This window comes from Alexandromys fortis, unplaced genomic scaffold, assembly GCF_014885135.2.
Source record: "Alexandromys fortis isolate MF-2015 unplaced genomic scaffold, M_Fortis_MF-2015_v1.1 scaffold_72, whole genome shotgun sequence".
In the NCBI taxonomy this organism is placed as follows: Eukaryota; Metazoa; Chordata; class Mammalia; order Rodentia; family Cricetidae; genus Alexandromys; species Alexandromys fortis.
This window is the reverse complement of record NW_026067969.1, coordinates 7,612,700-7,636,824: the sequence shown is the minus strand read 5'-3', so window position 1 is coordinate 7,636,824 and position 24,125 is coordinate 7,612,700. Positions and strand designations below refer to the sequence as shown.

General features: G+C 56.1%; 1 protein-coding gene across 1 annotated transcript in view; it reads left to right on the top strand.

Annotated features, from left to right (window-relative positions):
• The window catches only part of Fibcd1 (fibrinogen C domain containing 1), a 32,841-nt gene extending 10,387 nt beyond the window's left edge, over positions 1–22,454 (top strand). The window contains exons 3-7 of the mRNA XM_050155397.1: positions 696–855; positions 1,189–1,325; positions 14,180–14,276; positions 18,594–18,773; positions 19,190–22,454. Of these exons, the coding sequence (XP_050011354.1) occupies positions 696–855; positions 1,189–1,325; positions 14,180–14,276; positions 18,594–18,773; positions 19,190–19,449 (834 nt within the window). The 3' untranslated portion in view covers positions 19,450–22,454. The remainder of the gene's footprint in view (positions 1–695; positions 856–1,188; positions 1,326–14,179; positions 14,277–18,593; positions 18,774–19,189) is intronic.
• Positions 22,455–24,125: the final 1,671 nt, after the last annotated feature.

Sequence of the window (24,125 nt, the reverse complement as noted above, 5' to 3'; positions counted from 1 at the left end):
GGGACCACCCCTGCCTTAGCCTCCTTAGTGGGGGGTAGAAGAAACAGTGGTTGGGTTGCATTGTAACCAGGAAGGTGAAGCAAGGACCCCACAGGGGCCCCGTGCCACGCTGGTGCTGTGTGTGTGGTCACAGGTCCCCACAGCAGCTAAGCTAGGGGGGTGGCGATAACTCATCTCCATGCTAACAACCAAGGCTTGTTGGGGTGTAGGGTGTGGGGTGTGGGGTGTGGGGTGTGGGGTGTGGGGTGTGGGGTGTGGCTCAGTGGATGGTGCTTACCGGTGAAGCAGGAAGCCCCAAGCTGGATTCCCAGCATATACTGAGAATGGCATCCCTCAGTCTCCACACTGGGGAGGTAGAGGCAGGAGCATCAGAGGTTAAAAGCCAGCCTGACCCCTGTGACACCCTGTCCCAGGGACAGAAGATAGCTGTCAGGTTCAGGAGGAGCTGGTCGGTGGGTGAGCTGGGCTGGTGTGTGGTGCTGCCTTCTCCAGCTCTGTCCCTGTCGCTGGGCTGGATGCACAGAAGTGGCCAGGCTTCCGGCAGAGTCCTTGCCCTCCAAACCCGTTACAGCTCTGCTGACCCATCAAACTGCCATGAACCTGACCCTGAAGCCAGGGCAAGCCAGGGGAAGGCCTTCGCTGGCAGGGGGCTTCCCACGTCTGTGTCCCCCCCTAATGCCTTCTGTGTTCTGCAGCTTCTTTCCGAGAGCCAAGGCCACATGGCTCACCTGGTGAACTCTGTCAGTGATGTCCTGGAGGTTCTGCAGAGGGAGCGGGGACTGGGCCGGCCCCGTGTCAAGGCTGACCTTCAGAGGGCCCCTTCCAGAGGAGCCCGGCCTCGAGGCTGCGCTAACGGTGGGTGAAACATGCTTGCTGTCTCTGGGTGGCTCTGGGGCCCAGTCCCAGGGAAGAGAGTTACAGAGAGGGTCGTCTAACATCCTCCACCACCTGCCCCTTGACTGATAGGAAGGACATGCTGCTGCTGCTGCTGCTGCTGCTGCTGCTGCTGTTGCTGCAGAAAACAGACGTTCTCATGAGCCCATTTTCCACATAAGGAAAAGCAAGGCCCCAGAGGCTCAACCAGTTCTGAAAGCTTGTGCTCTTGACCTCAAGTGGACAGAGAGACCTGGGGACCTCTCTGGAGGGTAGGGATGACACCGTTACCCTGATGTGGCTCCCCTGTCACAGGCTCTCGGCCCCGGGACTGCCTGGATGTTCTCTTGAGTGGACAGCAGGATGATGGTGTCTACTCCGTCTTCCCCACTCACTACCCCGCTGGATTCCAGGTCTACTGTGACATGCGCACTGACGGCGGAGGCTGGACGGTGAGTCTGGCTTGTGCAGCCATCGGTAGAGGTAGCCTGCCCAATATGCTCTGCCTAAAACTCTGTCCACTCCCCATAAACCCCAGGTGAGTCTGCCCACAGGGATCAGAAACCGGGTCAGAGGTGCCACAGCTCCTGAGCACTGAGCACCCAGGCCTTGGTTCTCAGGGTGTTGGTGCTTCGGAGTTGGGTGAGGTCTAAGGATGGAGATGTTCAGGGCCCTGTCACTCACGTGGACTGGAAAGCTCTGTTTTCTCTATCCAGGGTAGGTACCTGTAGGGGAGGAAGGAAGGGACTTTGAGCCCTTTTCCTCCCTGTGTCTGCCTGATTGGATGGTGGGAGAATGGGAATCTTCCAGGCAGCAGGGATGGTGCAGCCACAGGTACCCCGAGGTTCCTCTGAGCTGGTGTGGCTCATGCATCCCGAAAGCCTGACCTGTTGTCTGCAGAGCACCTGGCAGGAAATAGAGGCTTGGGCTCTGCGAAGGCTCTGATGTCTGCAGGAGCCTTTGTAAGGGAAATAAGACAAAAAGGAGCAGGGTGTGGCTTTGTCTCACTAACTGGGCTGTTCTCGCTGAGATCTGAATTCACCGTGTTCACGTGTTCTTCAGTACTACTCAAAGAACATTAAACAACAGGCAGCAGGCAGGGACCGTCCTGTGCACTGTGACCTGGTGTCCTGGTCTAGAGCTGAGGGGTGCTGCTGCTGCTGCTGCTGCTGCTGCTGCTGCTGCTGCTGCAGGAAATGAGTTTGCAAGTCCTTTCCCACACTGCTGGGTTCTGACCCCCACAAGAGCCAGCCTCCCAGACGCCTTTGCACCATTGACGACTGTGTGCAAATTTAAAAATGCAAATCCCACAGCTTTAATCCCTGAATTTGGAAGGTAGAGGCAGGTGGATCTCTGAGTTTGAGGTCAGCCTGGTCTACAGAGCGAGTTCCGGGACAGCCAGGGACCAAAACAAACAAAATAGTTTTAAGATATCAGAGTTGTGTAAACCAAAAATAAACAAATAAAATGCAAATCCATTCTTCCTTGTGCAGAATGAAGTGTTGGGGTTGGCTAGGTTCCCTTGAACAGCGAGTACCTACTGTGCACGGCAGACCTTGGCAGTGGAGAGATGGGAAAATTCCTGCCCTGTCCAGTCGAGGGGCTCAGCGTGTGTGTGGGTTCAGGCTGGAAGCTGCACAGGGAAGCCTGGGTTAGGCCCGTGAAGTACCTGGAGCGTGGGTGGGGCTTTCGAGCGCAGGTAGTGAATACCAGGTGACATTCTCAGGGCACAGAGTCAGCTGGTGTGTGTGGCACAGAGGATGAGGCTAGGGACACGGCAGGTCCTGGAGGAGAAGGGATGAGACTTTAGCAGTGGTCTGGCTGTTGGGGGCAGAGCTGGGACGCTCATCCTCAAGTGTCTGCAGACCTGTGTGGAGGCCCTCTCCTCAGGAGGCAGTGTGACATATTAAGTAATATTTGGTCTCCATCATCCATCTGCAGATCTGGCAATAATGCGGCTTTTGCTGTGTGGTCTTAAGTAAGTTACTTAGGTTCTCTGAGTCCTGGTTCTTCACAAGATTGTTATTTATTTGTTTTTTTTTCGAGACAAAGTTTCTCTGTGTAGCTTTGGTTGTACTGGAACTAGCTTTATAGACCAGGCTGGCCTCAAACTCACAAAGATCCACCTGTCTCTGCCTCCCAAGTGTTGGGATTAAAGGTGTGCACCACCACCGCCCAGCTTTGATTTTTATTTTAACCTTGTGCACTTGCGTGTATCCATGTAGGGCATGTTTATGTGAGTATCAGAGCCCGTGGAAGAGCCCGTCAGATCTCCTGAGTTAGAGTTACAGGCAGTTGTGAGCCACCTCAGGCCTCCGTAAGAGCAGTTCAGGTTCTTACCCACTGAGCCATGTCTTTGGCCACAGCATTAGAGCTTTGGAAGGTGAGCACCAGAAAGTGGCCAATAGGAGGACATGGAATGTGCTGGAGGGAGATGGGAGACAGGAGACACCAGGTCACCAGCCTCGCTGGGCAGGGAACAGACAGACTTCCAGGCCAGACTGAGCATGGCCCGATACGAGTTCCAGTGTCCCAGGCTACCGCCACTGAGTGTTAGACACTGTGACTTCGAAGCTGCCCAGCCAGTCACTCAGAGTCACCCCCCCTCCCATGGCGGGGTCCCATTGCCACGCTGGAAACCTTCATTTAACAGTTTTAATCAGATTCACCTGCTCTAAGCCAAACCTTCAAAGCTGAGGCGATACCAAGTCAGCGAAGTGTGAGCCCCACGAGCAGGATAGCCAGCGTCCATACCCAGCCCCATGGGAGAGCTGCGTCTGGCTGCTCAAGCCTGGAGCCCCAGCTCTGGGGAGGCTGGTACAGGAGGCTCTGGAGCGTGCAGCTCAGCCAGTCTAGCTAATCCCCGAGCTCCAGGCTCAGGGAGACCCTGTCTCAAGAAAATAAGGTGGGGAGCTATTGAAGAAAACACCCGAGGTCATGCTGAAGCCTCCACAGGCATGTAGTTTAGCCAGTGTGCGCGCGCATGCACACACACACACACGAACACACACATGCACATATGCACACGCACACACACACGAACACACACATGCACAAAGGCATGCACGCACGCACACACACGAACACACACATGCACACAGGCATGCACGCACACACGAGCACACACATGCACACAGGCATGCACGCACGCACACGCACGCACACACACATGCAGTATTCGGTTGGTTTTTGTTTGCTTATTGTCAGCATAGCCCTGGCTGTCCTGGAACTCACTCTGTTGACCATGATGACCTTGAACTCGAGATATCTCTGCCTCTGCCTTCCAAGTGCTGGGATTAAAGGTGTGTACCACCATGTCTGGCTCATGCAGGTTTTATGTTGTTTTGTTTTGTTTTGTTTTAGGAAATTGCAACGTCCACTTCTGTGCTTCTTGGGGGTAGTGAGGGTTCTGGTTCAGGATGACTTGGAAACCAGTCAGCATCTTTCTCATGGGCCTGACCCTAGGGATGCTACAGGTCACCACAGTAACCCAGATGTTTAATACCACTCCACCTCACATCAGGCTGCATGTGGTTCACGGTGATGCAGTCCCAGCAGCTCCCAGTGGCCATCCAACCTCTCTCCATATGTCTGACGTTGGCCTCACACGGGCTGCTTCCATTGCTTACCCAAGACCCTTGGCACTGGCTGTTTCTGGTGTTTGAGGTCTAGGCCGATAGGGGAGTTTGAGTCTGAGATAAAACTACAAAGCAGAGGGGTGGGGAGTCTTTCAGGAGAGCACTTGGGATTTGTAGGGCAAGGCAGCGTCAATCAGCTTTGAAAGGGTCAGTGTCCCCAGCAGAGGGGAGATGGAGATATGGGGGCGGGGGACAGAGTGAGCAAGGAAGGAGCGTGGCAGAGTCTGCAATTAGGAACCAGTCTGAGTGCAACCAAGGATCCCTGGAGACCCCGAAGATGGACATATCTCTAAACTTGTCTTCAGGCTCTGGGGGAGAGCTTTTAAATGTACTGGATCCGTGTCTGGGGTTAAAAGCTCTTTTGTTTTCCTAACTGCAAAGAGTCTGAGTTATGGCCTCCACCTCTGGGATCCCTAGGTAGGCAGAACAGTCAGGGGGCCCCTGCCAGGCCCAGAAATCAGAATTAAAGGTTAGGATGGGCTTGTGCCTGGCTGAGGCTCTGCTGTGGCCGAGCGTCTCTCTTCCACTCCGGCCGACTTGGATTCAATCTCCTGGGAAGTCAGTCAGGCTCTGGGCCTGGTAATTCCTTCGGCCTTGGCTTCAGGGACGATTAGCAGGGATGGGTGAGGAACAGCGCCTGGCTTAGACCTGAAGCCGTGATGCCTGAACAGGGCCTCTGCAGGAGAGGCCGGAGCGGTCTGCAAAGTGCTTGTGTGGCCGGTAAACGTTCATATCCATTTGGCTTCCGTCAGAAGCAATCTTCCCCCAGATGCCTGCGGGCACCTGTCAGCATCACCCCCCTGCCACGCAGAATCTCCTGGACGCTCAGTTGTTGTTGGGAGGGTGCTGGCCTCTCAGGTCATCCATCCTCATTAGGTTCCCCATCAAAACTGCCCAGCTTCGGGCTCTGGCACAGCATGGTCATCCCCAGCAGACTGGATGCTGTGCAGGGCCCCAAGACCCTGAGTAGATGCCTCTGTCACAGCCTGCCCTCTAGAGACTGGAGTAGAAAGGACAGGCTCAGTCTGAGAGGCTTATTGCCCTTTGAAGACCACTTCCTAGCTGACTTTGCCCCCTATGTGTCTTCTACACCCAAAGGCCGGCAGGGTAGTCTGGAGATGGCAAGAGGTTTGCCTCTGCTACCTAGCCAGCCTGGCCAGGGAAAACCCAAGCCTCCCGAGGCAAGTCGGTGCAATTAATTGTTACTGAGCAATTAATTGAGCCCCAGCCACAGGGAGCCAGCTGGGAATGAGGCAGAGTAGCTCTCGGCTGGGAGGGCAGATGGACAAGGGAGCTGGCTTGTGTCAAAGCTGAGGGTCACTGGAGAGGCCCTGATCTTAGTCCAGAGACCTGGTGATGGGGCTCAGTGGGAGCCTCAAGTCTTGTTCAGGGTCTAAGGCAGTTCAGATTGCTGGCATACCTGAGAGACGAGGGTCTGAGTCAGGGGACAGGGGCAGTGGTACCTGTGGGTCCATGGGGTTGGGCTCTTTCTGGAGAACTCAAGCGAGTTCTCACTATCACGGGGTTTCCACAGGGAGGGGTGCCCCTGACAGGCAAGGTGTGGAGAGAATAGTGAAAAACTCTGAAGCATGAGTTCCGTGGACCCCGAGTCCTTGCTTCTGGAAGTGGGGTGCCATGTGGGAACAGTGCCATTGGGGCTCTGGGGTTGGAGAGACCTCAGAGCAGGTGGATAGACTATCCTTCAAGGTGACCTTTAGGCTCACGTGACCCCTGACTCAGCCTCTGCGAGCTGCCCCATGGTCACTGTGTGGGTAGGTGTGGGACGGAACATTGAGGACACCACTGAACCTGACACCTGCCCCTACTCCAGAAGACAAGGAAGGGCAGCCATGGTCGATCTTGTGACCCAGATGGGAGACCTTCCTCACTGGGCCAGACTAACCTTCGCCATGTCCTCTGGGAGGCCTCTGACCACCCTGGCTCATTTCCACACCCCTTCCCTGCGCCTGTCACAGGTTACTACCTCTGTCCTAGGTGGCAGGAATTGTGGCCTCTATGATCACCTGGGCTTGGCACAGCACCTACACTGTCCCCACACTGTAGCACATCTTAGATGGAGACCTTCCCCTCCCTGGGCAGGGGAGAAGGACATCCTGCCATTGCCAAAGCCTTATCTTTGTGTACTCATGGGCGGGTCCCACATCTCCAGCAAGGACTCAGGGTGTGTGCACACCTCACCCCACCTGACTATTGCACAGGCATGCACAGGCACACACACTCACACCCCACCTCACCCCACCTGACTGTTGCACAGGCACATGCAGGCACACACACACACCTCACCCCACCTGACTGTTGCACAGGCACCCACGTGCACGCACACACACACACTCACACCACCTCACACCACCTGACTGTTGCACAGACACACACACTCACACCCCACCCCACCTGTCTAGTGCACAGGCACACACACACTCCCCATCCCACCCCACCTGGCTGGTGCACGCTGACCCCTCCTGCTCTGCAGCCTGCTCCACCAGGCATTTTCCCACTAAGCGAGTGGGGTCACGGGTTCAGATATGCCTTTAATTGGCTCCATACAAGAGGAAGCCCCCCTTCCCCACATCCTCTTCTCTCCTCCATAGGCTGTGGGGCAGGAGGAATGTCCTGCCCTCCGTGTGGAACTTCAAAGGATCCTGGCAGGCAGGCAGAGCAGAGAGAGATGAAAAGCTCCAGGGGACCCTGTGCTGGGGAGGCCAGGCCGCCAGACTAGCAGGGGAGACCAGGGCCAGCCCTCTCCCCTCAGGAGAGCCAGTGACCTGCTGTGGCATCAACGGGCCACAGAAATGTCCCCATGCTGCTGCCCAGAGCCCACCCACTTTCACAGTGACTGAGGAGACTGGTACCCACCCCTTCCTGTTCTCTTGATCTGGCAGAGGAGGCTGCCTCCACCCAGAGCAGGGCAAGTTCCCCAACTCTGGTGTCCATCCGGTAGCGCACAGTGTCCATGGGGAGCCACATGTGAACCGCTCAGCACAGCACTTGACAAATGGCAGCTCGGAGCAGTGTTTTGCCAGAATTGGCAGGCAGTGTCTGCCAAGCCCGAGAGATGTGGCAGGGTGCCAAGTCCGGGGGTACCATTTCCAGTCACAAACAAGGAGTGGGCCGTTTCCTTCTGGACCCAGCAGCTGGTTTTGGAGGGGCAGCTGCCAGACCTATTGTGTGCCATTAGCCTGGTTTGAGAGCAGTGATCAGACCTACTGTGTGCCATTAGCCTGGTTTGGGGGCAGTGATCAGACCTACTGTGTGCCATTAGTCTGGTTTGGGGGTGGTGATCAGACCTACTGTGTGCCATTAGCCTGATTTTGTGGTGGTGATCAGACCTACTATGTGCCATCAGCTGGTTTGGGGGCAGCTGTAAGACCTACTGTGTGCCATCAGCTGGTTTGGGAGCATCTGTAAGACCTACTGTGTGCTATCCATTGGTTTGGGGCAGTTGTCAGACCTACTGTGTACTATCAGCTCTTGCTGACTTATCTTCAGGAGCAAGGAAAGAGGTCAAGGAGGGGAAAACATGGCTTAGAAAGATTAGGTTTCAGAACTTATCCCAAGTCAGAAAGCCTCAGGAAGCGGGCAGAGCCTTCCGTGGAGTTAGGACACATTTAGGGATTCCTCCAAGTTCTTTGTTCTTGCAAAGTAAGAATTGAGCTTTTCCCTGGCTCCTCCTGCCTCTACTCCCAGAATCACTTACTGGGCAGGTCTGGGAGGCTGGCTGAGGCCCCTGCCTGTCCCCAGCCCCACAGAATAGGAAGATCAAAAGTGCCCCCTCCTGGAGACATTCTAAGGTTTAGGGGACCACTGCTTCCCCAGGATCATGGCCTGTGGGGGAGCACCCTTCCATCCTCTGGTTCTTCAAGCCACCCAGTGTACTTCCCAGCACAGCTACCTCCCTGAGCACCCCGGTCCCCACAGAGGGGGTTCCCAAGTGCTTAGAGCATCCTTGAACGGTGCTCAATGCTGCGCACTAGCACTGTGTGTTGTTTTGGTTTTGAGACAGGCTCTCATGTAGCCCAGGCTGGCCTTAAAGTTGCTGTGTAGCCAATGATGACCTTGAACTTCTGGTCTTCTTGCCTCCAGCTCCCAAGGGTTGGGGTATCTGGGGCGCTTCTCCCCACCCCCAGGTGCTGAAGATGGACCCTAGACTTTGTTCACGCATGCTAGGTGAGCGCTCTATCTTCCGAGCTGCGTCCCTGGCTCTTGAACAAGCCCTCTGGTTCCTCCTATAAACTTCGGGGCATAGGGCTGTTAGACTCTCCATGTAATAGACGAGGAAACTGAGGCGGAGGCCCAAGATGTTGAACGCAGCCGTGTTGTGTCTGTGGGCCTGTGTGTGCCTGTCTCTGGGGACTGCCAGCTCTCTGGATGCTGAACTCCTCCATGTCTGACAGCTCACATCAGTCTCCGTGGCAGCCATGATTCCGGGGGAGAAGCCGGAACTTGGGAAGTGATTGAAGTGAGGCTCTAGTACTGTGGCACCTGGGTGCTACCCTGGAATGCTCCCTGGAGCTGAGAGATAGCTGGAATCCAGGTGTGCAGGCTGAGTTGCTCATCCACCAGGGCCATAGGACATCTCCACAGGGAGTGCCCTGCCATCTTCAATCTCTGACCACCTCAAACTCCATAGGTCACCCACATTCTCCGTTGGTCTCGCTAACTGCTAGATGGGAGAACCCCCCACCCCCGTGACTGTGGTATGAGACCCATGCGATCTGTTGGATACTTAGGATACCAGGTCCTTGTCCTCGGTACTGTTGCAGGCATGGAGAGGGCCAGGCAGGGTTATTCTGGAGCCTCCACCAGGCCCAGGCTTGTAGAGGAGGCACTGCCATGTTGATGTGGCCCCTCTGGCTCTGCTGAGCCTCTCAGAGCAGCCCACTGCATCGGGTGTAGCTGCTGATTCTGCTTTGAAATCACCCGGTACCGTCTGCAGGACCATGTGGACCACATGCCTCCTTGGCAGAGCCTCTGGGTGGTACTTCCAAGCTGCGCCAGTGGCGGTAGGAGGCCGGGTTTTAAGAATCCAAACCAAGAAAACACGCGCTGTCTGCCTTCCCACTCATGGCACCGGCCCAGGAGGCCCCGGCGTTGGTGAGTGTTTCTCTGTCGCCTTCCAGCCGGAAGCCCAGTGAAGCCCAGGAGCTGGGCCAACACCCAGTGCAGGCCCAGAGCTGATCAATAACTACTTTGCTTCTGGCCTTGGCTTCCTCGGCCTCTATCTACCTGGGAGGCCTGGGGCCGAAGGAGCGGGACACTCCAGGCCCGCGGCTGGCATCCTCCCGCCCAGCTGATCCTCGTTTTCTAATTAAAGCCCACATCCTGTCACTGGTACCAAACTCTAGCTGATTTCCAGAGCTCTAAAGCCACAGCTGCGGTCTGCCCTGGGCCTCAGAGCCTGATGAAGCACTCCCGTGTGCCCGGCACCTGGTATTGTCCACCTGGCTAGCCTGAGCCACATGGACCTCTGGGGATTTGTCAGGCTACGTACTGAGCGGCAGTGGGTGTCAGCGTGAGTTTGGGGACACTCAGCCACTCGATATTCGACCTGTGGCTTGCATGGCCCTTGGCAGAACCCAGGAACTTGATGGCAACGGTTCTTAAACTGTGGGCCTGGATCCATTGGCAGGTGGCGAAATCAATTTCCTGGGGTTGCCATCAACGCTGCTTTTTTTTAAATCGAATAGAGTGGAACAGAAGAGGGCACAGTGGGAACCGGCTCAGCTGACCTATTCCCTCGCAGCCTTGGAGTCCAGTGTAAACTGTGCGTCCGGGCGTGGGGGTGGGAAGTGGACATCTGAGCCCTGGCCTGAAGATCTCAAAGTTCTATCTCCAAAGTCATGGCGAGGGGGGGGAAGGGGCCCCTCAAGAGGTGAGTCACAGTGTATCCCAGCCCAACTGCAGTGCCCAAGTTGGCTAGTGCTAGGGTTTCTTTGTTTATGTGCACACATGTTCATGTGTGTGCAAGCACACGTGGAGGCTAGAGAACAATGTTTGATGCTCTGTGCTCTTTTTTTTTTTTTTGAGATAGGGTTTCGCCATGTGGTTGTGGCTAGCCTCGAACTCACAGAGTTCCTGCCTCTGTGCTTGGATTAAAGGTGTGTGCTACCATGCCCAGTTTTTAATTTGAGACCTTGTCATCAAGCTTGCCAAGCAGGGAAGATAAGCCATTCAGCCCCAGGGATCCACTGTCTCTCCTCCCCAGCCAGTGCCCTCACACTTGCCTTGGCTTTGTGTTATATGTGCGCATACAAGTGCATAGTGTATTCACACGGATTTGTGGGTGTGCACGCCGATGCTTGTGATGCTGAGACCCTCGGGTACACTGAATGTCTCCCTCTGTTGCCTCCCATGTTATTGCTTCAAGACAGGGCCTCTCACTGATCCTGAAACTTGTTTCTCTGAGGCTGGCTGGCCATTAAGCTCCTGGGATCCCATCTCTGTCCTCCAGTGCAGCCACTAAAGGCACATAGAGCCATACGTAGTTTCCTACGTGGGTGCTAGGGATTTGAACTCAGGCCCTATACTTACAAGGCCAGGCCAGCAACTTTGAACTGATCCATCTCCCCAGGTCAACCCTGGTTTCTTCAGGGTCAAATCTAACAATCTAATGAGAATGTTTTTTTGTTTTTGTTTTTTGATTTTTGGAACAGGGTTTCTCTGTAGCTTTGGAGCCTGTCCTGCACCTAGCTCTTGTAGACCAGGCTGGCCTCAAACTCACAGAGATCCACCAGCCTCTGCCTCACAAGTGCTGGGATTAAAGGCGTGCGCCATTACCACCCGGCTAATGTTGGCCATTCTTAGTTTTGGTGCCCCTTTGCTGGATAGAAAATTAGCAAGAGGCCTTGGTGGGCCCACTGTGTGTGTGTCTGCCCCAGGTGACCGTTCAGGTGGAGTCCGCGGTGCAGTGGGGACAGTGTGGTGGCCGACAGCTGAGACAGCGGTAGGACAGTGGCTGAGGACATGAGTGACTACCTTTCCATTGTCCCTGCTTCCGCCTTCCATAACAGACAGAACACAGAGGAAAACACAGACCCTGTCCGTGCTGGAGGAGGAATCTGGTGAACAGCAGGTGCCACGGAGGGGAGTGATGGTCTCTGCACCATCTGGTCTGTGGCCTGGACGCTCCCTTCTGTGCCCTTTAGGGTTAGGAAAAGGCAGGATCAGGAACTTGGGACTGTGGCCCTTGCAGTGTATCTGAAGAGGAGGTTGGGACCTGCCCCCAGCTCTGAGCTCCTTGGGGATGGGGTGCGGAACTGGGAGGCTCCATCCAGAAACTCAGTGGTCCCTCTGCCTTTCAGGAGTGGCTCAGCTGGCCTCACTGCAACCTGCAGCCTGAGCTTGGCTTGTGGGAGGTGTTCTTTCCTCTCTGGCCTTCCTCTCTGACATCCTTCTCCACACTAGGCCTCCCTGTTTGGTCTCCACTAGGGTTTCATTCCCTTGTGTGTCAGGGGGAACTGGAAGTCTGGCACCCCACTTCTCATTTCACTCTAGGCAAGGTGTCCTTTGTGGAGGTCTTGGGATGCTGTGAACTACGGGGCAGGCCAGTGTGAGGGCCAGGACTCTGCCCTGCAGGAAGCTGCATGTTTCTGTGCAGACCTATTCTTTCTCTGCTCTTTGTCCTGCGTGTGTTGTTGAGAGTACCCTGCACACCAGCCTGTCTGTGTTTTCCTACCCCAAGGTCCCTGAGGGCAGAGTCTCCCCAGAGTCTGACTGGGTCTGGATGTGTAGCAGCAAGCATGCACAGGAGGGCTGGGGAGGAGATGAGCGGGGCTGGCACTGGGCAGAGAGATAAGGGCAGGATGGAGAGGGCAGCAAAGCAGACTGTGGCCAGGTCTACCCTGCTCATGTTTGCCCAGCTAGCCGTGACTGCACACCTACTGTGCCTCTATCCACACCCGTGGGTCCTCACAGCCCATGCATGGTCTTTCACGGATGACAAAACAGGTTTAGAGAGGCAAAGGATTTGCTATCAGAGGCTGTGCATCAGCCACGTTCTGGTGTCTAGACCCTCAACTCCTTCATTTAACTGGACTGAGTCCCAGGGGTGGGGGCCTTAGGGCCTCCAGTAGGAGGTGAGCCTGCCAGGGGCTTCCAGCCTGCGGCTCCCGCTGATCTCCTCCTCCTCCAACAGTAGCAGGTTCAGTCGGCCTGCCGCCTTCGCCTTCCAGAGGGCCTAAGCTTCTGCCAGGATTAAGCCTTTCAAAGGGCGCGTGCTCAGGGTCCCAATGTGCGGGCCGTCAATACGGCTCTCCACATGGCTCAGATCTCCCCAGCCTTATCGAACTTCCTTCCATCCAGCGGGTCCCTCCTGAGGACTTCAAATTTCAGGACCAGGTCGGGGCAGTAGGAAAAAAGTGTCATCTTTCCCCCAGCCCGTGACGTCAGAGCTGTCCAACTGCCTGTGACTGACGTGTCCCTGGGGACCCGGTGCATCTCGCGAGCAGACGCCGCTGCTCCGCCCGGGCACCCGGGCGGTTCCGAGTTGCCGGAACCGGGCTGCTTAGTAATGAAAGTGGCAGCCAGAGCTCTGACATCAGACGCAGACACAGATGGAGGCAAGTGGGCGCTGCCTCTGCAAATGAGCAGGAAAAGGCTTGTTAAACAGAAAGGCGGCGTGGGCCCGGCGGCCCCGGAACGGGACTGTCAGCGATCGTGTAAATACTCGTCAGCTCGGCCGGGACCAGCACCGTCCTTATTTCAAGGCAATTTAACCAATGGGATTCCACACTCCCAAATGGAGAATGTTATTAAAAAGAACAGAGGCGGCTCTGGCGGCTCGGTGGCTGGTTGGTACCCGAGTCACACCCGAAGCCTGTTTTGGGCTTCTGGGCCTCCTTTGAGTAGTGGCTTGGATTCAGGGGTCCCAGGCCACACCCCTTGGTGATTTGGTCTCTACACAGGAGTGTGAGAGGTGGGAATCTGGGGGCCAAGTATAAGGTGAAGGGTTGCTTAAAAACTTGAGAATGGACTGATTCTGGTAGTGTGTGCTTTGCATTTGAGAGGCTGAGGCAGGAGGATTGCTATGGGCTGCACAGTGAGTTCCAGGGTAGATGAATACAAAGTGAGACCCTGTCTCAAAAAATAAAACAGACACTACCACCTATAAAAACCGTAACCAAACATATCCTCCCCCCCCCCCGGGTTTAACTTTTGAGACAGCATTTCGTGAAGCCCAAGTTGACCTTGGCTTTTTAGCATAGCCACAGATGACTATGAACTTCTGCTCTTCCTGCCTCTACCTGCTACAGCTGTGCCACCATGCCTGGCATAGGCAGAGACAAACCCCAGAGCTCATGCGAACATTTTACCAGCTGAGCCACAGCCCGAGCCCCTGCCCTCATCCCACAGCAGAAGGGGGCTGGGCCTGGGAGCTGAGGCGCCCCACCCGCCTGCCCTGCCATGGTGACCCCTTGCAGGGACATTCCAGGGAGCTGTGGTTGGCCAGTCAGTCCTGCCTCTGGCTAACACAAGCTCCTGAGATCCTGTTCTGCTCCACATCCCAGAGCCAGGAGCTGTTGAGGGAAGTGGAAGGCCTGGTCCTCACCCATGCGCTCTACCTGTGGGCAGCCTGTGGGAAAGGGCGGGAGCCTAGGGGCCGTGGGTCCTGAGGCGGTGGCTCCCGTGCTTACCTTCCCTTCCCCTTGCAGGTATTTCAGCGCCGGGAGGACGGCTCTGTGAATTTCTTCCGAGGCTGGGAAGCTTACCGGGAGGGCTTTGGCAAGCTCACGGGGGAGCACTGGCTGGGTAAGTGTCCCCACGCTGGGCACATTCCATGCTCTGCCTGCTCCTTGCCTCTCTGTAAATGGATCCCATCCCAGTCTCGGGAGGTTCAAGAGATCAAAACCATGAGAATAGAGCCAGCTAACTGAAGAATATTATACAAGTGGGTCCTGCAGACAGGGAGCTGTTAAATATGACGGGGACAGTTGGGTGGAGTGGCCCTAACACCCAGGAGGCAGGAGGACCCCAATTTCAGGCCTGTGCTGGCCTTAACCTTCAAGACCAGCGAGAAAAATAAAAATAACACCTGCACATGATGACTCATGTTCGTAACCCCAGCACTGGAGAGGCTGAGGCAGGAGGATTGCTACAAGTTTAAGTCCAACCTGGTGTGCATAGGAGTTTCAGGCTAAATGGTGCAACATATTAAGACCCTGTCTCAAAAACAATAGTAATAAAAAACCAATAGGCCAGGGAGATAAGGCAGCAGATAAAATACTTGGCCCCAAGCCCAAGAACTGTCATCCAGTCCCCAGGACTTTCCTGTGGAAGAAGAGGGCTGGTCCCCACAAATCGTCCTTTGATCTCCAAGTGCACGCTGAAGTGCAAACTAAACACGTGGGAATCAGAAATGGGGAAGACAGAAGAGACAGTTGGACGGAGGATGCCTAGGCTCCCCAGTCCCCTGCCCAGGTAGGGAGCGGCAGTTCCAGGGACCCTATGTCTGAAGCAAGAAGCCTTGACCTCTCTGGGGACTGTCTAGCAGCTCCCTCAGCTCTTGGTGCGTTCAGGGGCCCCATCTCAGGTGTTAGGAGGGCTGGAGAGTCAGCAGTGGTCATGTTGGGGAGACTGAGTGTGCCACCCCCAGCAAGTGGCCAATCCACTCAGCGCTTTCAGCTCCATACACCCCCTGAGGGGCCGAGATCCTGGGCAGAGGTTCCCCCACGGGATATGAAAGGCAGGACCCATGGCAGGGTGGAGGAACACGGTGCCCATAAGTCAGTAGCATGCTGACCCACAGCATCGGTTAAGTCCGTGTTCCTTGACAGGGGCTCTAGAAGGGCAGGACCCGCCCCATCCTGGTGACAGATGAGGACTCTGTGAGAAGAGAGCACACACCATTTAGATCATGGTCAGAGTTTATTGAGAACTCATGCCACACGTGGGCCCCTGGGGCCTCACACCAGCTAGGAGAGTGGTCCTCTTCCCATCATCCCCTTCTACAGACGATGAATCTGAGGTTCAAGAGGTGGGGCCACAAGTCCCACTGGATAAGCTGGGTATGAGGAGCCCAGGCAGGCTCCAGGGGAAGTGTGGCATGCTCTGATGATACTTTAGAAGGGACGGTGAACACGGTTGGGTAGGAAACTCCTCCTCACCCACCCCAAGGAAAGGAAAAAGCGGTGGCAGCCAGTTAGAGGCCTTGTTCCCGCTTCCCGCCCATAAGCTTGGATCAGGGTTGGCGCCTCACTGCTCACTGGCATCTTAATTGAAATCTATCAGCAGCTGCAGAAGGTGGGGGAGGAAGCATTTAAGCAAGGCTTTGATTAGCTCTGCAGACGAGGCGCCCTGACAAGAATGTCAACTGGGAGGGCTCCAGCCTCCCCATGGGAGGCCTCACCTCTGCTTCTCTGCCCCTCGGTCACCTTCTCACTGGGGGCTTCCCCTGTTCCTATTGACTTACGGATACTCTTTATATACCGTGGCTATGGATACACACCACACATCCACTCCCATTGATTTACCTCTTAGCTTTTTCCCCACTATTGTTTATTTCCTGAAGTTTTAATTTTTGTGTGTGTATGTGAGGTGGGTGTATGAATGCAGGTAGATGTGTATGTTTGTATGAGTGTGTATGTGTGTGTGTGCACGCGTGTGCGTGCGAGATTGACCTCAGGTGTCATACCTCAGGCACTACTTACCATGTTTTTAAATCTCATTTCTTTGTTCTGTTTTGTATTTTAATTTAATTTTGTTTGTTGCGATTTATTGTGTGTGTATATGTGTACACTCACATGTGCGTGCCACGGTGTGTGTGGAGGTCGGATGACAACTTATGGGAGTCAGCTCTCCCATAGGATTGAACTTGGTTGCCATGCTTGGCAGCCGCACCTCTACCCACGGAGGCATCTAGTCAGCCCCTTTGTGTGTGTGTGTGTGTGTGTGTGTGTGTGTTGTGTGTGTGTGTGTGTGTGCGTGTATGTGTTGTGTCTTAGATTCAGCTCTTTGAGCCTTGGGGTGACCATGTGTTACTGGTATTGGGTCCTCTGTCACTCTGGGGGACAACTGGGCTGCCTCGTTGCTCCCAATTCATTTGCGTTACTGTGTGCACAGGGAATCAGAGACATGGCACGCAGAAATCCCAGGTCATGGAGAGCTGGAGCTTCCTGAAGTAAGACAAGGGGCTGAGGAAGGGAGGGAGAGAACACTAAGAGAGACGAGTCTCAGAGGTCCTGCCCGCTGCCAGCAGTTTACCCAGCAGCCCCACTAGGACAGGCACTAGTGAGCTGTGTCCAGAGTCCACCATGCCCAGCTGTGGCATGCTGACTGCAGGTCTCTGAGCCCTGGTGACCATGTAGTGATTGGAAAGGACATCTCTCAGCACCCCTTGGGAAATGCAGTCTCTCCTGGCTGGGCCTGAAGAAAAGAGTCTGGGCCCTTCTGCCTGGGTTCAGATCCCAGCTCTGCTGCTCACCAGCTGTGTGATCTGGCTGGGGGACTCCACCTCTCCGAGCCTTCCTTCTCTGTCCAGTACAATAGGGAATCATTGTGCCTGTCTTGCCGCGTCCTTCCCCGCACCAGCCGGTTCTGGGCAGCATGCAGTGGGCTCAGTCACTGGCCGTGCTGAGGTTCTGTAATTAAGCCTGTTCTGATGGTGCCTGATTGATCACTATGCAGGAGGTTCTTAGAATGGTGCCAGCTTCCGGGTGGGGACTGTTGTCACTGCCCCCTGCTGCCTGCGCATCTATCCATCAGCCCCTCTTGTACACAACAGGTGTGCAAGCCGTGCCCAGAGAGAGAGAGCGTGGCTTGCCTGGACGCCACCAGCTCTGGGATAGCAGCTCAGGCAGGGAGACAGGATGTGGTGGGATTGCCTGCTCTTGCAGCTCCCAAGCCTTGCATCCTGCAGGTCTCTGGGCTGAACAGAGTCAGCAGCTCTGAGTGGGGTAAAGAGGGCACAGGGACCCTGTGATGGGCTGTAGGTTGCCTGGCGAGGAGACCAAGGCTGAGCCGAGAAGGGTTCACAAAACTGCGCACACAGTAACCCAAATACCGGCCCATGGGGAGGGGCTGATGGATCGCCATAGGCACCGCGAACCTGTGAGGTTTAATTAAATGCCCCCTTAATCAAGAGCTGATCGGGAAGGCAGGGAAGTGCCCTGTTTGTGGGAGACCCTGGGATGACCCAAGGGCCAGTGGGCAGGGAAATGTGAGGGAGAACTAGAGGCAGAGAGGAAGGGGTGGGGCTGTGCAGAACCAGGACCTGGGGAAAGCAGAGCAAGCAGGCGCTGCTTTTGCTCTGTGAACTGAGAAATATCTATTGAGCACGGGCCACACCAGGTCCCTCTGTGCCTACCGGGGTCGCAGCAACCGATGACTGCAGAGTTGTGTTTAGGGAACTAAACTGGCAGGGAAATTCACAAGGAACCAGCTAGAACCAGAATGATGAATGGGAGAAGAGGGTGCCTGGGCCAACCACCTTCCTATGGCTGCACGGGATGGTGACAGGGCCATGAGGGGCGGTAGAGAAACAGCACGTGCAAAGGCGCAGAGGCCAGGTTCGGGTGAGGGTGCCACCACCCCTATCTGAGCTTCAAATTCTGACCAGCTCTCTACCTGTTGTCACCTCTGCAACTGGGGGACAGTGGAGATGGCTCAGTCAGTAAAGATGACCTGAATTTGGGTCCCCAAACCCATGTAAAACTAGGTGCAGTGGCATGTACCTGTAATCCTCGCTCTGAGGAGGCAGAGACGGCAGGGGGCCCTGGAGCTCTCTGTCCAGGCAGCCCAGCTGCGTCTGTGAGCTCCAGCTCCAGTGAGAGACCCTGTCTGGAACATAAGGTGGAGCGGGACAGAGGACACCTGGCATTGACATACGTGTGTGAGACACCAACACACACGGCATCGGAGAGCACATCCCGCCATAAAGTGAACACAGAAAACCAGGCGTGACAACTAAGTCTCCTGCTTCTGCCAAAATCACGCTTGTAGGGAAAAGGGAGCGGCCCAGAGCGCACTTGGCAGCTGTCCTGAGCATAGGCGCTCAGCTCCATTTGCGTGGGAGGGGCATCCCCTGCATCCCTTGACTTGCTCCATCTTTCTCCCCCTCCCCCTCCTCAGGGCTCAAGCGGATCCATGCCCTGACCACACAAGCAGCCTATGAGCTTCATGTGGACCTAGAAGACTTTGACAATGGCACTGCCTATGCCCACTATGGGAGCTTTGGCGTGGGCTTGTTCTCTGTGGACCCTGAGGAGGATGGGTACCCACTCACGGTGGCCGACTACTCGGGCACTGCAGGTGAGGCTCACAGTGCAGCAGGGAGAGGTGGCCTGCTGGGCCTTTGCCCTCTGGGGTCGGGATCTAGACAGCAAGTCCTATTGGGACTTCACCCCGCAGTCCTATGGAACCTGGGGTAGTTCCCACATTTCCACATTTCACAGAGCAATGAGCTGAGTTCGGAGCTGGAGCCAGGGGATTCCTGGGGTTGGATTCTGTGGGGCCGTTAGGTTGTAGATGAGATCTCTGGGCTGGCTTTCCTCAGAAGGAATGGAGCGTCAGAGAGCTGGGAGGAGGGTAGAGGGAGCCTGGACATAGGGATGGCCGGAAGGCACGCATGTGGCAGGGGAGCTGCCTGGGTACACATGCACACCCAAGCTCGCACGGCAGGTGGATGGTGCTCTGGGGCCTCTGTCACCTCTGTGTGTACCATGCAGGTGACTCCCTTCTCAAGCACAGCGGCATGAGGTTCACCACCAAGGACCGGGACAGCGACCACTCGGAGAACAACTGTGCTGCCTTCTACCGAGGGGCCTGGTGGTACCGCAACTGCCACACATCCAACCTCAACGGCCAGTACCTGCGTGGTGCTCACGCCTCCTATGCCGACGGTGTCGAGTGGTCCTCCTGGACTGGTTGGCAATATTCGCTCAAGTTCTCAGAGATGAAGATCCGGCCGGTCCGAGAGGAACGCTAGGCTGGCAGCCTGCCCGGCCCTGGTGTCCTCTGGTTATGTCCGGTCCCCGCACACCTCACCCCATGCCCGCTCCATGCCCGCCATTGCAAGAGCATTCTCTGCCCTCCTGTGCATGGCTGACCTGCTCTTCATTAGGGATGCCTTAGGGCCAGCCCTGACACTCAGCTCCCAGAGCCAGGGGCACTCCTTCGCAACCAGGCCCCTATTTATCAGCTAACATGATCTCCCTTCTATCAGTGGGACTGGCAGTTGGCAACCCCAAATTTCACCTGCCCCAACTTTGGCCCGTGTGCCGTGCCTGCTGCCTCCTGGCAGGGCAGCACCCTCTCTCCCCCCACTTTCCCTGGCTTCGTGAGAACATTAAGAGCAGGGGTCAAACAGCGTTCCAGACCCCTCCAGCAGACCCAAGTGGAAGGCTCAGGCCTTGTGATGCCTGCCTGCCCTAGCCCCACTCCCTCTGGGCCTGGAGACCCCACCTCTTATCAGACACCCTGAATAGCTGGGTCTGAACGTTGCTTGGTTTTGTCTTGTGGACAATTGGCCTTGGGCACAGTTGTCTACAAAGTTCAAGTTCTAAGACCGAGGCCAGCCTTATAGGCCACCCTTCCCTGGGCCTCTGCAGACCTGAGAGGTTTCTATCCTGGCTCTTTCAAAGCTCATCTGCTTTTTCCCCACTGAGACAAGGTCTATCTGGCCCCCTGCATGACAGCCACGGCTTCTGTCCCACTTTGCCTGCCTCTGGGGCAAGGGCGGGACTGACCCAAGCCAATGAGAGCCTCTTGGGGTGGGGCTGTGCTCTGCTAACTTCCCTGGACTGCCTCTAGTATCCCAGAAGCCCTAGAGTGGAAGCGAGTAAACCCAGGGACTCAACAGGGCCTAAGGCTGCCATCTCTGCAGAGAGGCTTCCCCCTGCTGGTAATGATGGGTACTGCCATCAGGGCCTAATGGGGCAGGCGACTTGAGGCAACAAGCAGGTTGAACACCTGGACCTGCACCCCACTACTGCCCCCTACAGGTGATCTCCCAGGAAGGCAGGCTGCAGCCCCAGCCCTGCTTGGCAGCTGAGTAGCTTCCACGTTCTGTGGGAAGCTTTGAAAAGGCTGGAAGGTAGGATGGCAATGGTGACCCTCCTCTGGCAGGAGAATGGGACACCGGCAGGCAGGCAGGCAGGCAGGTAGGCAGGCAGGCAGGCAGGCAGGCAGGCAGGCAGGCAGGCAGGCAGGGACCCATGCTCTTCCCTTCCACCAGACTTGGAGCAAAGCCTGAATCCCACGGCTCAGTCCCTCATGTTGGGCCTCGGGTCTTCTGTGAGGGTCAAAGCCTTCTTAGGTACTGGACAAGGACAGTTATTGCTTACTTAGTCCCCAGCTGGTGACAAGAAACGTGGGTCCAGCCCAGAGTTAACCAGAGTTCTGACAGGACAAGGGACACACAGGGAAGTCCCTTCTTGTTCCCTCTCTGTCCTGGCATCGAGTCTCATCGCAGAGGTGGGGCCTGGCAGACACTACCCACCACCGAGGCCGGTGCTGATGCTGCCGCTGCTGCCAGCCGCCACTGTCATCGCTGCTCAGAAGTGCTGAGCACTTTCTGATGTGTCATCAAACAAACTCCCGCGAGTGTGATGTTAACGGACTCACAGATGTGAGCATGCGAAGGAGGCATGGGCTCCGGGCCAGGGCTGGGCTGCAGAACACAGGAGCTGAAGTCCATCCGGACGGGGGAAGCTGGTGACATGCATCCCTGTCTGGTCACACTGGAGACAGTAGCCCTTCAGAGCCCTCCCCCAGGCCAGGCGGGTACTTGAGGGGGTGTGGCTTTGCCAAATTGTCTAAGTGGGCCCAAAGCCCCTCAGCGTGGGAGAGGCCAGGCCAACAGGCCTGCCTTCACCTTCCTTGTGTACACCCTCCAAAGGCAGATGAGATCGCTGTCCCACACACCGGGCCACAGCCTCCATCCCTGGTTTGAGTTCACTGGTCTGATGTCTGTGCAAGATGGCTGTCACCCGTGATCAGAGTGCCCACAAGAAGCAGGAATGCTGGGAAAACTTTTGGGGGACAAGCGAACCACCGAGACACGATATCACCAGGCTGTGGTCACTGACACACTAGATAATGGTTTGATAGTTGGTTTGAGAATGGAATTGTCAAATTGACCCGAGTGAGTCCCATGATGTCATTTGGCCAAGCCACACTGCTTTCCTTCTGGGGCAGGGTCTCCGACGCCCCACCCTAGGGTCTTGGCAACATGGCTGTCTCAACTGCAAACCATCAAAACTTCTTTCCGAGCCTAAGCTGACTCCGTGGATTCCACCGAAGGCCTCAAACTGGCTATACCCATGTCATGCCAATGACACTTAGCCAGCACGCCGCGAGTGGACAGCACCTTGTTCCCTCCCCCCCAAGCCTGGGATGGTGGAAGATCAGGTTAGAGCCATGTGCCTCTCCTGTGACATCAGTGGCTCATGTGAGTGGGGACCAGTGTTTGCTGGCAGAAATATCATCATCGGTGCCCATCGCCTCCCTGTCCCCTCATCCTTGTCACCTCTTGGTTTTGCACGGGAGTCTGTGGCCATGGTCACCACAGGTCCTGTCCCCAAGGAGCACTCCTGGGAGAGAATAGGGCCTTGGATGACCAGAAAGTCTGTGAGCAACAGTGTGACCTTCCAGCTCCAACCAAGATGGCTGGCCCTGAGGCAGGAGATGTGGACAAGGGGCAAGAGCAATGACCACGGCTGACCTAATCCCGTGCTATGATTTGAGGAGCAACATGCTGGCAGAAGACTCGTGGAGCCCAGGACTGTGCTAAACAACACGGAACCAATGGTCTGGGGGCCTCCGAGAGCCTCCGTTTCTTCATCAGCCTTCGGGGAAGGCTCTCCGACCCTGTGTGGCGGCCCCACCACTGCAGGAATCCATCAATCCAGAGGCCTGGAGTCAGGCTGCTGTGGAACCGGGGCTGGGGGAGGGGTCCGACCTGAGTCTAGCTGTGATGAGCAGAGCAGGTGTCCATGGCGGTGGGCGCAGTGGGGCCCTGGGGCTGGGGTGGAGCTCTGAAGGTCAGAGCAACACTCCACGGGCAAATGGAGTGGGGCCGATGCTACTCGGGGTGGTGTGTACTTGGTGTCTTGTGTGTCCCTGTCTGCAATAAAGTCTTGTGGTGAGCCAGCTCCAGCATTCACCTCTAGTCCTGTCTCACTCAGTGTCACAGCAGAGCCAGGCGACACTCAGTGTTCTCAGGCCACTCTGTTTGGCTTACCAGGTATGTGTGTGCTCTCGGTGGCTAGGCAGAGACAGCCAAGCTTGGGGTGCAGGCGAGGGTAAAGCCTGCCTTCTGCACCCAGCAGGGCTGTCTGGGAGTCTGGGTCGCTGGTGTCGCTGGTGTTGCTGTGGTGGTGAACGGCCCCTACAGGGGATGGGTCCGGTGATCTGAGGAGCTGGCCCTCCGAGAAACTAATTATTGCTCAGCTCGACTCGAGGCTTCAACTTGAGGCCCACCCAGGTTATTTCATGAAAGGCAGTGCTGAGTGCCGAGAGTGGAGGAGCTGCATGGTGAAGGAAGACACCAGCAGGCGACAGTCGGACATCCTCACTCCTGCACTGTGGGGGCGTCCTGAATCCAGGTCCACCAGACCTTCACCGTCCTGTCCACTCAGCGCTCACTCCAGGTCATGGAGGACAGAGATGGGGTTGCCTGAGGAAAGGACACAGAAACCCATGGTGGTTGTCTCTGTGTGGAGGCACAGCACCCAGGTGGGGGCCTTACCCTTCTAGCCTGTTTCCTGACACTGTTTCCTGACGCCTGTGGGGAGGGCATCCTGCTGCTCATGTCATCCTCAGGACTTAGTGGGTCCACATGACCTTCACGACATGAGGACTGCAGTGACATCATCAATCTTAGAGGGTCACGGCTGCCTGAGATGGCAGCTGGATGGACTTTCAGGCTGGGTCCTGTTCTGGGAGGGAATCGTGTAGCTAAGTTCAGATGAAGCCAAGAGCCTGGGGCTGGCTCAGTGCCTGCAGGGCACAGCCAAGACTGGCTGTGGTGAATGTGCCCTCTCAACCCAGACCCAGTCCTCACTCCACGTGCAAGGACAGGCCAGGGTGTAGGCGATCTCAGATGGTCAGGATCAGAGCCCTGTGCCCTTAAGGCCGTCACCCAGGGAGCCTTAGAACTTTTTGGAAAACTGCTTCCTGTTCTATTTAGCCTCTGACCTTGGTGAGGCCCATGCTGTGTGCTGCCCGAGGGCACCAGCTGTACCCTCAGCTCCAGCCTCCACACTGCCCTGGATTTCAGCTGCTGGCAGGGTCCATGGTGGCAGACCGGGGCTGAAGAAACTGGGCCTCCAGTTATCAGAGACCAATGTTGGCAGGAGCCCAAAAGTGGGCCTAGAAAGTGCCCCAGGAGTCTGGCCAGCCCTCGCAGCCAAGACTTTGACTAAATCAAACTTCTGAGCTGGCTTCCTGGCCTGAAGGGCACAGCATGACATGGGGGAACCTGAGCTGAGGAACAGGTTGGCCACCAGGGGTCCTGTCTGGAAAGGGTTCATCCTACCACAGCTGCTGAAGCCTCATCTGACATTAGTCACCAGAAGAACTGGGCTGAGTAGTGCCCTGGAATGGGTAGTGGTCACACATAGTGGGCGGTTTCCAGAGGGTGTCTCTGGTAAAAGGAATGGG